This window comes from Priapulus caudatus, unplaced genomic scaffold, assembly GCF_000485595.1.
Source record: "Priapulus caudatus unplaced genomic scaffold, Priapulus_caudatus-5.0.1 Scaffold213, whole genome shotgun sequence".
NCBI lineage: Eukaryota > Metazoa > Priapulida > Priapulimorpha > Priapulimorphida > Priapulidae > Priapulus > Priapulus caudatus.
In genome coordinates this window covers 342,970-357,063 of record NW_014577274.1, presented here as the reverse complement: position 1 = coordinate 357,063, position 14,094 = coordinate 342,970, and the positions used below count along the sequence as shown (strand labels likewise).

Here is a 14,094-nt window from a genome sequence, read left to right as displayed (position 1 = left end):
CTTGGTGCCAGCAATCCACATTGCTGCCTGCGTGGAATGCAGGCTGCCATGGTCACCAAGAGGGCTTCATACGATGTGCAACTCCATATATATAACTAGAAAGGGCAGTTGTTGCCAACTACATGTATCCCCCGTGATCTCCCCAAGATGTGTAAGTATACAAAGTTTGGTCGCGCTAGGTCAATTAGGGGTCGAGTTATAGAGCGGAAGGGAAATTCTCTGCGGCGGACCGAGCGGCGGCGGCGGCGGCTGGGGAGACATGAAACCATAATATCCCTGCCGACTTCATCGCGGGGGATACAATAATAGTAGGAGGTTCAACCAGGCAGCAGTAGGAGCTATGACGCGATGACAAAAAGGACCCGCCGATGGGGGGAAATCCGTCTACTGAAGCCATACAGACAAAATTCAACTCTTCAAAATCTTTACGGTGCAAGCACGCGCGACTTCCCAAGGTGCACATCAGGTGTACTTAGAGAGAGAGAGAGAGAGCGAGAGAGAGAGTCGAGCGAACTGGAGAATCGATATCGAGTTACTTAGGGACACCTTCGCAAAAACTCTCTCTCGCGCGCGAGTTACGAGGTTAAGTAAACCGACTGACTGTGCCAACTCCCATATGCAGCTCCACTCGATAGCACACAGGCGCACGCACGCACGCACGCACGCACGCACGCACGCACGCACGCACGCACGCACGCACAGTAACAATTCTGCAGCCAGATGACTATGGGATGCAGTACATGATGATAAAACTATATTACACGGTAATTTTCGCTAGAACGCTGTGGATTCCCTCCCCCCCCCAACCACACACACACACACACATACAACTCTAATAGCTTCGAGCAAAAATAATGTGAAGTGACTTTGCCTACGGAGGCAAGTCTTCACATTATAGTTACATAAGACGAACGGGCGACCGGCGTGCGAGCAAAGCATCGCCGGTCCCACGTCGGCATCAGCCACTCAGTAATTCTGTGTTGGTGTTTATGGACGTCGAAGGTGCCTATTTCCTGGCCTAGGTTAAATATATGCTGCCCTCGGCGAGCTTAGGGGCGTAACTCGAACTATTTTCTTAAGGTCAATCCGAGACTAAAGCCGTGCTCAACCGGCATGCCGCGCATTTTACAGCCGTGTATCACTCACTCCACATCCATACGCACGCCCGCACGCACGCACGCACACTGGGAGAGAGAGACGGAGAGAGGGGAGAGAAAGCGAGAGCGAGAGAGAGAAAATTCACACACTGGAAGCCAGTTGACAGAAACGTTTTAATCATGACGGCAGTCTTATTCCTAACTCAGATGTTCTATAAGATTACTAGTCATCGTCATCTTAGAGCTATAATGCTTCCGATAGTTGAAGTTGTCTGTCTGGCTGTCTGTCGATCTCCAATATTCCGCTCTGCAACATCTCACCTGTGTCTCGAGCCACTTTTCTGAGAGCCCCATCATCTCTTCATATGTCATCTTGCTGAACAAATGTGAGTATTTGTGAAGTCTCAAACTCTTCAGCCACAGCGGCACGTCTGCAACAAAACAACCATCACCGTTCATAAATAATAAATTACACTTATAAACTATATTATATATATATAATTATATATATATATGTACGTGAATATATAAACTTATTCAAGCTAGTATAAACTGAAACTTAGCTATAACTATAGCTATAACTGTATATATATATACTTATTCAAGTTTTATTAACAGCTTCAATGCCGGAATTCGACATCGTCATGACGACGTCCCCAAACGCCGGAATCTAACGTCTGCAGCAACACGATGTGTTCCGTAACATCCGTTACGCTAGGCACACGTATCGTCAAATCAACATCACATCGCACAAAAAAACGAGGCGTTTCAAGAAATTTTCCGCGATCACCACACACCGCCACCGCCATCTCCAACCCGCCACACGCCCTCCCCACCGCCGATCCTGAATCCCTACTCCAGCAGTTGAGCGATAGTGGCGAGCGAGGAGGCAGCAGTGAAGCGGTGAGCCGCTACCGAGACAACTATCTAGAGACGCCATCTAGCAATCTAGAGACGCTTGCGCGTATCTAGGGCGAGGCGCAGTTCACGCTTCGCCTGTCCTCCGCGGGCCACGCCGACGCTCGAGCGAGCAGACGCCACGTCGCGATCGCGGCCGATGACCACGAAGGTCAGTGCAAGGTCATCCACGCTCACAGTCGGCCGGGTCAAGTTCAGTCAGGTGTGTTGGCACTGACCAGCTGGTCAGATCGGCATGTAATCACGCACGTGTAGACACGTGTGTCCACTCTCAACACTGAGTGACCTGACACCCCATTGTAAATTTTACCCAATACAATACAACACAATGCAACGCAACATAACGCAATACAAAACAATACAAAACAATACAGCACAATACAACGATACGCAATAAAATGCAATACAATACAATACAACACTACACAACACAACACAATACAAGTGTACCCAAAGTACAACGTGGCAGAAATGTGTGGCGAACTGCGGCCTCTGCCACGCATCCCATGCAGCAGAGAGGACTGTGCAGAAAGTGTTGAAGGGCCTCAAGGATGTGGAAGAAAATCGCGGAAGCCGACGCGTGAGACTTCACCCGATCGTGCGCCATGAATATCTATCTATCTATGCATCGCAAATACAGATGAGGGTGTGAGAACAGAACCGATCCCGCCTGAGAGGAATAACCACAACCCCCCTGCGGTTGTTGAGGCTAGGTCTGACACGCTAGACGAGTTTATACGTGCTTTTCACACGCGCATGCTAAACCGCATGCCGACTTTATATTGCCCAGGCCCCAGAGGTGTCGTATTGAACGTCCTATCACAATGTTTAGATAGATCGTGGATTGCATGAATGCTGGGCAACCCACAATATTATTTCCTAATTTTAATCTTAAAACACAACATTCAGAACACCGCCAACACGCACGCAGACACGCACGCACACACGCACGCACGCACGCATGCACACACACGAGACCCTCCTCTACACGCTACGACGATCGCGGAAGGATTAAGATAATTTCCCGCCATCATTAGAACGCTCTCATTGAGCGCGCGTGGGCATGAGTCACACGCGGATACATTAAAGCCACTTACCGTGGCAACAGAGGTTCCCACGAATACACATTCGCGGTGTGCGCACGTGCGTTGCTACCGTGGCGACAGCGCATCACAAGGTACCGCCGACCATAGCTCTAGAACTGTAGCGCCCTTCGCTCTTCCACACGCGGCCTGTGGCAGAGCGAAGGGCTATAGTTCTATAGCTACGCCGACCACTGGTCCGATCACGCGCCGCGATTCCACATGCACACACACGCCACGATCCCACACACGCCACGATCCCACACACACACGCCAGGATCCCACACACGCCACGATGAGCGAAACGAGTAGAGAGGAGAGAGGAAACACGGTGAAGATATTCATCTGAGTGGGGGAGGGGGGGGGGTTGCGGTGAAGCACAGAGATGATGAGAGATTGATAGATTACAGATTTCGTCGGTTGCTAGTGCCGACAGATTGTGAGCATTCCACGTTCAGACAGATGAGCCCCCAGCACGTGTGCAGAGTAGCTAGGAGACGCGTGTGCAGTTTCATACACGCGCAGGTGCTTCTACTGTTGCACAGCACACAAGATCACAGAACACCCACCAGCGTACACAGCACCTGCAGATGAAAGCATCTACGCACGCACGCACGCACGCACGCACGCACGCACGCACGCACGCACGCACGCACGCACGCACGCACAACGTATCCAACACACAACCCGAAGCAAACCCACAAACGCACATGTACTAAAATACTACACACACACGCTTGCACGCACGCACACAATTACGTACGCGCACCCACACATCCTAAGCACACGCGCGCGTACGCACCTCCTAGCAAACACATACACAAGCACGCTCTCACGCACGCACGCACGCACGCACGCGCACACATGGTATACAGCAGGAGCATGTGGCGCCGTGGGTGGCCAGCCCACGATCAATGATTGCCCCCGTGTTAGCCGCGGCTACATCTAACATTTCTTTATAACAAGCCGCTGTGATTGAAATTCACGGTACGTTTTCACATCGAATCCCTACTGTGTCTCACTTCTTATCCAACTCTGGAGGCCATCGCCCTCATCCTACTAAATCCTGCATCCAACTCCTTTCCTACCTAATCCTGTATCCACTTTACTTCATGCCTATCACCGGACCGGAATTATCCCCTCATCCCACTTAATCCAACTCACTCCCTGCTTAATCCTGTATCAACTTTACGTTCTGCCCAACCTTGCATTCACCCTTCATCCTATTTAACCCTGCATTCAATTCGAGTCCTGTTTAATACATAACTAAGCTTACTACCTGCTTGACCTTGGATTCACCCCTAGACCCTACTTATTCCTGCACCCAACTCACTTACTTCTCAGTCCTTTATCCACGTTATTTGCTGCCACACCCTGTATCCACATTACCCACCCTCCGGGTCTAATCAAGAGCTCATAAAAGAGCTCTCTATAATGAGCTCTTGGTCTAATCCATCTCACTCCCTCCTACCTCACTTCCTCCCTATGCAACCGTCGATTCGTGTCTTTTCCTACCTCCTCCTCCTAATCCTAGCTCACTTCCTATCCGACCCTATCTCTCCCACATACTTCCTGTCTGACCCTATACCACAAGGTCGATTCCACCTCACTTTCCAATATATCCCTAATCCAACTCACTTCCCAACTACCCCTGAATCCACCTCACTTCCCAATTAATCCTTAATCCATCTCACTTCCCAATTAATCCTGAATCCACTATACCTCCCAACTACCCCTGAGTCCACCCCACCTCTTGCCCAAGCCTGCCCAAGCCCCCCCCCCCAGTGTTCTACCTAGTCAGTCCCTCTTCTACTATAACGTCAACATCACATCCAGAGAGACATGATACAAGATTGCGTGGCACAGCTTTGCTGTTGATCCTAAGCGCTGCGCGCGGATGAGACGCGCAGTTCCGCGGGATATGCGCACGCGACCGGTGGGATGTTTCAAGTATGAAGCGCTGTCCGCAGTGGAGACGTGCGCCAAATTCGAGGCCCGGCGCACGTCTCTACAGCGGTCAGCGGATGGTCTGTAGTTTTAGAAGATGACAATGATTATATATTGACGATATTGTATGAATTGGAGATTATAAAAACCGGAATCAAATATTGCTACACATTCAGTCTCCAGATAGCTGAATCAAAAAGATTAGAAATTTAATATGAACAAAAAACTATCAATGGTTTAATGACATTCCACAAACAAAGACAGGATAGTAGAATTAATAGGCAAACCAAGTAATCAAAAAATGCCCACAAATATTCATACTAGGGATGTTAAATTATTGATATTAGGAGGTTAATGACGACTATTGATGGAGTCCGAATTAAAAATGTAAGGTTCACGACGAGGGAATATTATCATGGGTAGAAGAGCCAAATTATGGAAATCATACAATAGAAGCAATTAAGAGTGAAATTATATCGAATGCACAGTTGGACCTTCCTTCCTAAATAACAGTGAAAGATGGAATAACTTAACTAAGAAAAGAAAAATGTTGGGGGATTTCCAAATGAGTGCCTGCGCAAAATAATAATCACGCAGAAAACCTACCGAAAGGCATTGAAAAGACGATGAAAAACTCCAAGGAAAGATACGGAGAAATCATTAAAAATAACATATAGTTTCTATATGTAAATCGTGGGTAAATACATAAAAAACGCATTATTTTATTGAAAAATCCCAATATTACTTATAAAACACCAAGAGATGGCGCTGTGGCATGTAAACATTAGCCTCGATTAGCCTCCGAAAATTGGTGTGTTTTATTGAATTGTTCAATGAATGACGCACCGTTCGACGTTCCGACAGGCGAGTGAAAATGCCAGAAAATTATTTCCTTGTTCGATGCGAAATGCATCGGCCACAGGGCATTTCATTATTTAGGAAAAGTAAATAGGCCGCGAAAAACGTAGCACAGCAACGACAGGTAGGGTAAGTAACGTCGTGACCCCGCATTCATCCATCAAACCGAAGAAGGTGGAGCTTATTCTGTTTACGGAGATGCCAAAATACAAAAGAAAGATCTATCGGCAGTGCGGCCAAACAGCGTGTTATTTCGTTTTGTGCGCAAACTCTATCGTAGGAAACCGTTCTCTAAGCCTAGCAGTATGCCCTAGTTCGTGAGACGGCAATTGCCATGCCGTAATAGGTAATTATAGCTAAAAGTTAGAAAGATAAGGGGACGCGTAGACTGTGATTGGAAGACACAAAGTCCAATCCTCGGCGAGCGCCTCGGCACATGGCCGCAATCACGTCTAGCGCGCCACGCACGATACATTCAGCTATCGACGACAAACGAACGCACACCCCAGGTGACAACTAGCTGCACTGGCCGGCCATGCACTCACGAGACATGTGCGCGATACGAGGAGTTATCCACTGACATGATCGTGGCAGTGAAATGGACGAGAGAGAGAGATAAGAGAGGCGAGAGAGAGAGTGAGAGCGAGAGCGAGAGAGAGCGAGAGCGACGAGCGAGAGAGAGAGAGATGCGAGAGAGAGGCGAGAGGCAGAGAGAGAGAGAGAGAGAGAGAGAGCGAGAGCGAGGAGAGAGCGAGACGAGAGAGAGGCGAGAGCGAGAGGCGAGAGAGAGAGAGAGAGAGAGCAGAGAGAGAGAGAGAGAGAGAGAGAGAGAGAGAGAGAGAGAGAGAGAGAGAGAGAGAGAGAGAGAGATAGCGAGAGAGATAGCGAGAGAGATAGCGAGAGAGACGAAAACAAGCTTTTACGAGCCGTCACCTTCCACGACTCTCCCGCAAGCTCCCGTGGGAGGGAGGAGGGGGATGGAAATGGCAAAAACATTTCCAGTGGAAGAGAGAGAGAAAGAGGGAAGGCACTTTCTATTTCACTCTCTGCTGCCGCTCGAATGGCATCGCAGCGCAAGCGTTTCAACATTTGCAGTAAAACCCGGGGGCGCGCGACGACACACGCACACGCACGTTGTGCCGAATTCTCCAAAGCGCTTTCTTGCCGGGTTAGATAGGAGTCCGATCGGAATTAGGCAGATGCGATATTTCTGTATATAAACACTAGGCGTCGGGGAGAAACAAGCCAGCCATGATCTAAGTCACAACAAACGGCCAGCGCCGTCACTATATATAGATTGAGATAGGCGGGAAAATTCCAGCAGCTGGCAGTCAAAATAAATGCCATCTTCCGCTTACCGCCCACTAATGCTGAATTTCTCAATCTAAACCCTCAGCCTCAATGCTAGACTGTCGCCGGCGGCATACTGCCGCAGCTACACAAATAAGTTTCGTGAACACCAAGTAGCCATCTATAACAGTGATATAGCCATGTATACACAAACACATATATATAATATCAAGAGTACATAATAGAGATTATGTAATTAATCTCTATTATGTACTCTTGATATATATATATTATTGAAGATGATATTTATAACTGCTGGTTTCTGTCGACAAAACACTTGAAAAAAAACTAAAATCAAAACAAAAAATTGAACTAAAATCGGAGACACTAAAATCGATACTGGCTAGAGACGAGACGAGACGAGAAACCCTGAATATACAACTGCAGTAAAACATCTGCGTCAACTGCGTGTCAAGAGACACCTCTACAGAATGAATACCTGTCTATAACGGACACTTTCGGCATGACAAACACGCATAAAGCAATCTAGCTTGACCGCACTAGCAACAATATACAAGTGCGGGTATCTCTCTAGGACGCATACATCGATCATTGCCTTGGTGCCAGCAATCCACATTGCTGCCTGCGTGGAATGCAGGCTGCCATGGTCACCAAGAGGGCTTCATACGATGTGCAACTCCAATAATAATATAGAACAGAAGGCCAGTTGTTGCCAACTACATGTTATCGCCCCGTGATCTCCCCAAGATGTGTAAGTATAAATTTTGGTCGCGCTATGGTGAATTAGGGGCCGAGTTACAGAGGCGGAAGGAAAAATGATGAAGTTCAAGTCAAATACAAGGTTGCAGTGACCTGGTTTCCGGTACGCGACACACTTCTCCCCAAGATGTGTAAGTATACGCAAGTTGGTCGCGGCTAGTCAATTAGGGGCCGAGTTATAGAGTGAAAGGAAATATGATCAGGTCAAGGTCAAGGCAAGGTCAAATAAAAGACGCAGTGACTTTGCTTTGGTACGCCGACACACATTATCCGCCAAGATGTGTAAGTATACCAAGTTTTTGGTAGCGCTAGGTCAATTAGGGGCCGAGTTATAGAGCGAAAGGAAATATGAATCCAAGGTCAAGGTAAAGGTCAAATAAAGGTCAAGTGACCTGGTTTTGGTAGGCGACACACCTTCTCACCCCCAAGATGTGGCAAGTATACCAAGTTTGGTAGCCGCTAGTCAATTAGGGGCCGAGTTATAGAGCAGAAGGGAATATGATCATGGTTAAGGTAAAGTCAAATAAAGGTCGTAAGTGACGTTGGTTTTGGTAGCGCTAGTCAATTAGGGCCGAGTTAGAGAGCGGAAAGGAAATATGATCAGGGTCAAAGTAAAAGTCAAATAAAGGTCGGCAGCGACCTGGTTTTGGTACGCTGCTCACCTTCTCCCAAGATGTGTAAGTACACCAAGTTTGGTCACGCTAGGTCAATTAGGGTCGAGTTATAGAGCGGAAGGGAAATTCTCTGGCAGCGGAGCCGACGCGGGCGCGGCGGCGGCTGGGATACATGAAACCAAATATCCCGCCGACTTCGTCGCGCGGAGATACCAATAATAGTAGGAGTTCAACCAGGCAGCAGTAGGAGCTATGACGCGATGACAAAAAGGACCCGCCGATGGGGGAATCCGTCCCTGAAGGCCATACAGACAAAATTCAACTCTTCAAAATCTTTATTGGTGCAAGCACGCGCGACTTCCCAAGGTGCACATCAGGTGTACTTAGAGAGAGAGAGAGAGAGTGAGAGAGAGAGTCGACGAGCGAACTGGAGATCGATATCGAGTTACTTAGGGAACACTTCGCAAGAAACTCTCTCTCTCGCGCGCGAGTTACGAGTTAAGTAAACCGACTCGACTGCATGTGCCAACTCCCATATGCAGCTCCACTCGCGATAGCACACAGGCGCACGCAGCGCACGCACACACGCACGCACGCACGCACGCACACGCACAGTAACAATTCTGCAGCCAGAGTGACTATGGGATGCAGACATGATGATAAAACTATATTACACAGTAATTTTCGCTAGAACGCTGTGGCCTCCCGCCCCCCCCCAACCACCAACAAAACACACCACACACACACACACACGTCAAACACACACACACACACATACAACTCTAATAACTTCGAGCAAAATAAGGTGAATTGACTTTGCCTACCAGAGGCAAGTCTTCACATTAATAGTACATAAGACGACGGGACGCGGCGTGCGAGCAAAGCATCGCCGGTCCCACCGTCGGCATCAGCCACTCGTAATTCTGTGTTGTGTTTATGGAGCGTCGAAGGTGCCTATTTGGCCTAGGTTAAATATATGCTGCCCTCGGCGAGCTAGGGCGTAACTCGAACTATTTTCTTAAGGTCAATCCGAGACTAAAGCCGTGCTCAACCGGCCATGCCGCGCATTTTACGCCGTGTATCACTCACTCCACATCCATACGCACGCACGCACGCACGCACGCACACTCACACACACACAGATAGAGATGAGGTGGAGGGGCAGAGGGCGAGGGAAAGACAAGCAGAGGGCGAGGGAGAGACAAGCAGAGGGAGAGGAGTTAGAGAGGGAGAGGGAAAGGGAAAGGAAGAGGGAAAGGGAAAGGGACAGGGAGAGAGAGAGGGAGAGGAGTGGGAGAGAGAGAGGGAGAGACAAGCAAAGGGAGGGGGAGTGGGAGAGGGAAAAGGAAAAGAGCGGGAAGAGAGCGGGCGAGGGAGAGGGAGAGGGAGAGGGAGAGGGAGAGGGGATGGAAAGGGAGGGGAGAGGGAGGGAGGGAGAGGGAGAGGGAGAGGGAGAGGAGGGAGAGGGAGAGGGAGAGGGAGGGAGAGGGAGAGGGAGAGGAGAGAGGAGAGGGAGAGAGGAGAAGGGAAGAGGGAGAGGGAGAGGGAGGGAGAGGGAGAGGGAGAGGGAGAGGGAGAGGGAGAGGGAGAAGGGAGAGGGAGAGGGAGAGGAGAGGAGAGGAAGGGAGGGAGGCAAGCCCAGGGAGAGGAATATAATTCACATGCCACTACTACGGACAAGTACGACTACATCACAAATAGACACAAATCATTAGCCTGGGACAGGGTACAGTGATGCTTCACAATAGTGAAGCTCTTGAAGTGGTAAACTGCTACGAATAAGCAGGTTGTTATTGCACAAACATAACTAAATAAATATATATATAAATATAGCGATGTCAAGAACTTATAATTACAGAATTGATGAAATTAACATTCTCTTGACAACATCTTTAGTTAGGTTCCAAGCCCCCAATTAAAATGGTACACGATGATGACAACAGATGGCAGTAGTTGTTTACAAGGTTAAGACGTGCACATGCAGCTGCTACTAACTGCACAAAACTTGGGAAGGCTTGTTCACGTAGCTATTGGATAACTAGCAGGCTATATATATATACATATATACATACATACATGCGGTCAAACCTGTGTTGGCAGCCACCTCTACAGAACAACAATCTACCAACGAAAGACGCTCATAGCGCGCTGTCCTTCCGTCGCAGCAATACCTCACAGAACCTCCACCTGTCCACAAAGGCCACTCCCCAACCTCCACCTGTCCACAAAGGCCACTCCCCAACCTCCACCTGTCCACAAAGGCCACTCCCCACCCCCTTCCGCACCAGTAGCCATCACACGCGCCCGCTGAGCCGACACACCGCACGCTCGCGGTCCCAGCACCCACCTCGCATGCCGCTGCCCTCCTGTATGAACGTGTTGTTGCGCTGGTGCTGCGGCGGCAGCGATGGAGGCGCGTCATCGCCGTCACCGCTGCCCGACGACGCGACGCTGCTCTGTGGAGACAGCGGCACGGGCTCGCCGCCGCCGCCGCCGCCTGTCGCGTAGCGCACGTACGCGTCGTCGACGCCCGCCCAGTCGAGGTGTGCCGGTGCAGCGCCGAACGACGAGGGGTGGCCCGGGTCACTGCAGTGTCCGTTCGTCGTGCCTGCAGGAGGAGAGAAGAGCGAGATGTCCGAGTTAGGAGTGCGAGACGATTGGAGCAGACTTGGAAAAAAGTGCAATAAATAATAATAATAATAATGATAGTAATAATAATAATAATAATATTAATATTAATAACAATATTATAATTAGGACAATTAAAAATAATAAGCAGCAGCAGCAGCAGCAGATGAAGAAGAATAGGGAAAACAATAAAAAAAAGAGAGGTGTGGTGGGGTTCCCTCGTATGATTACAATTTACAGGTTTGATTAGATACAGGTTTTTTTTCTATTTCATGTTTTACAATGAATATATATCCATGGATTCAATATAACATAATTCGGATGATAAAATGCAATTTATTGTAAACTGAACAGAAGCTATAGTACTCTCTGAATCCATCTTATCCACATAACGAACAACTAATAACAAAAACGCTCTTCGTTATATCCAAAGCGAGAGACTTCATTCACAATCTATATAATTGCATTTTCAAGCACGTGTGCCCAACCGTTTGCCCAAGTAGCGAGCTCTTTTCCTCCGAATCACGCGTCTTCTAGGGGCGAATCCGGATAAAAGTCAATAGCCCGTGCGCGCGAGTGAGTACCCAGCGAGTGGGCAGCACTTTATACGATTTCACACTGCACTGGTCGTTACAGCCGTCAACACTGCTCGCAGCCCTGACATGCACGCATCGGCGGCATTCGCACACTGTGCTCGACGAAACAACACCAGCCTCCCCCCGCAACAAAATCCCCGTCGCGATTTTCAAAAATCGACGCCCGACAGCGTCGAAAACCGACTGCATTTTTTCTTTTCGGCCCGAAGTCGTCGGATCGCGACGCGAAAGTGCGGCGACGACAACCATGGCGGCCATTAGAGCTGAACTCCTCCGCTGCGGCTCACCCGACATCTCTATCTCGCGCTTGCATGCACCTAGACCCGTGCGACGCGTGCTATTGCCCGTGACCGCTACGCATCCAACATTCCGTGCGGTAAGTGCGTCACTAGATGCACGCGGTTCAGCGAGTAGCGCTAAAGCAGCTCCACGCGCGCACGCACGCATTAACCCTGACCTCATGGGTCGAAGAGAAACGACGCATTAGGAGCGTCACTACTAATGCATATATGGTGGCCGTGTCACATCACTACTTGTCTATAATTCTCCTTAGTTTCATTTCGCTCGCCTGTGGCACTTCCAGACTAACGATCGCTGATGGCAATCGCTAGCGGACTGCATCTATACCCATCCGTAACTACATCTCACATCAATGATACGAGGAAGTGTGACAAGGAAGCGTGGTAATTAATACACCCGTGCCATTGTTAAGCTGTGGTTAGTTCTTTTTCTAGGACTGCCATGCCATCTCAACTAGCGGAGTAAACAATTAACAGAAAACAAGGCATGACAATATATAACATATAATAATGACACAATAATAATAATAATAATAATGTTAATAAAAATACCAAATAAATGCTTAGCGCATCCAACAACTCCCGCCACCTCCACCCCACCCACACCCCCACCCCCACCCACACCCACACCCCCATCCACACCCGAACCTCCACACGTTCTCACCTTGTGCCCCAACCGTCGTCTTCGCCGCAGCCACTTGTCCCGCAAGTGAGCCGTTCTGGCGCCCCACCGCCGCCCCGTCCTGAGATTGCCACGAGGAGGCGCCACCATACCCAGCGTCCGTGTACGCGCCGCCGCCGCCAAAGTACGCGCCGTGCGCGGCCGCCTCCTCCAGATGGCGCAGCCAGACGGTGAGGGGCTTGCGGTCATCGGCGCTGAACGCCGGGTGTATGAGGCAGTAGGAGAGCAGCTGTCGGCTTTCCTCAATGCAGACGCGCTGCTCGGCGGCGTAGCGCAGCAGCGCGGGGATGAGCGCGAGGTACTGCGACTTGGCGTCGGCGTTGCCCGGCCGCAGCAGCAGCACGAGGCTGAGCAGCCGCGCGATAACGCCCTCCTGGTTCTCACCGAGCAGACTGCACACGTATCCTGCAACGACAGAGATGTATAGACAGTGTTACAAGGCTGCACAGTTATCCTGCAACAACAGAGATGCACGGCGAGTCAGTATTACACACACATATATATATACAGTATTACGTACAGATAGACACTGTTACAAGGCTGCACACGTATCCTGCAACGACAGAGACATGTAGACACTGTTACAAGACTGCACTCGTATCCTGCAACGACAGAGACATGTAGACACTGTTACAAGACTGCACTCGTATCCTGCAACGACAGAGACATGTAGACACTGTTACAAGGCTGCACACGTATCCTGCAACGACAGAAACACGTAGACACTGTTACAAGACTGCACTCGTATCCTGCAACAACAGAGCTATATAGACAGTGCTACTAGGCTGCACTTGTAAGTATCCTGCAACAACAGAGATGTACAGACAGTGCTACTAGGCTGCACTTGTAAGTATCCTGCAACAACAGAGATGTATAGACAGTGCTACTAGGCTGCACTTGTAAGTATCCTGCAAGGGCAGAGACATGCGGGAAGTCAGTATTACAAACAGATAGGCAGTGTTACTAGGCAGCAACGACAGAGACAGTGTGTTACAAGACTTCACATTTTATCACAGGCAATAATTACATCAACATGATCACTCTGCATGCAGTAGTAATACGTGACTGGGGGATCCAGTGGAAGTGATGCAAATGTAACTGAGGCCATCCTTAAAAAATGCTATGTTTGCTGTCCCCCGACCCCTGATTTTTTTAGTGGGTAGGTATAGGTAGGTCTTTGCTTTTTTTTGTGAGCGATAATAGTTATTTTAATTTAAGTCAAGTTTTTGCCACACATGCTTTGTGTTTCAGTCTTATCTATGAGAAATGTAAAAAAAAAAAGGAACCCAAAATGTCAAAAAAA

General features: G+C 49.1%; 1 protein-coding gene across 1 annotated transcript in view; it reads right to left on the bottom strand.

Annotated features, from left to right (window-relative positions):
• LOC106807410 (protein Smaug homolog 1-like) overlaps positions 1–14,094 on the bottom strand; it is a 79,783-nt gene that overhangs the window by 13,240 nt on the left and 52,449 nt on the right. Inside the window, exon 3 of the mRNA XM_014809730.1 lies at positions 1,419–1,528. Within this exon, the coding sequence (XP_014665216.1) occupies positions 1,419–1,528 (110 nt within the window). The remainder of the gene's footprint in view (positions 1–1,418; positions 1,529–14,094) is intronic.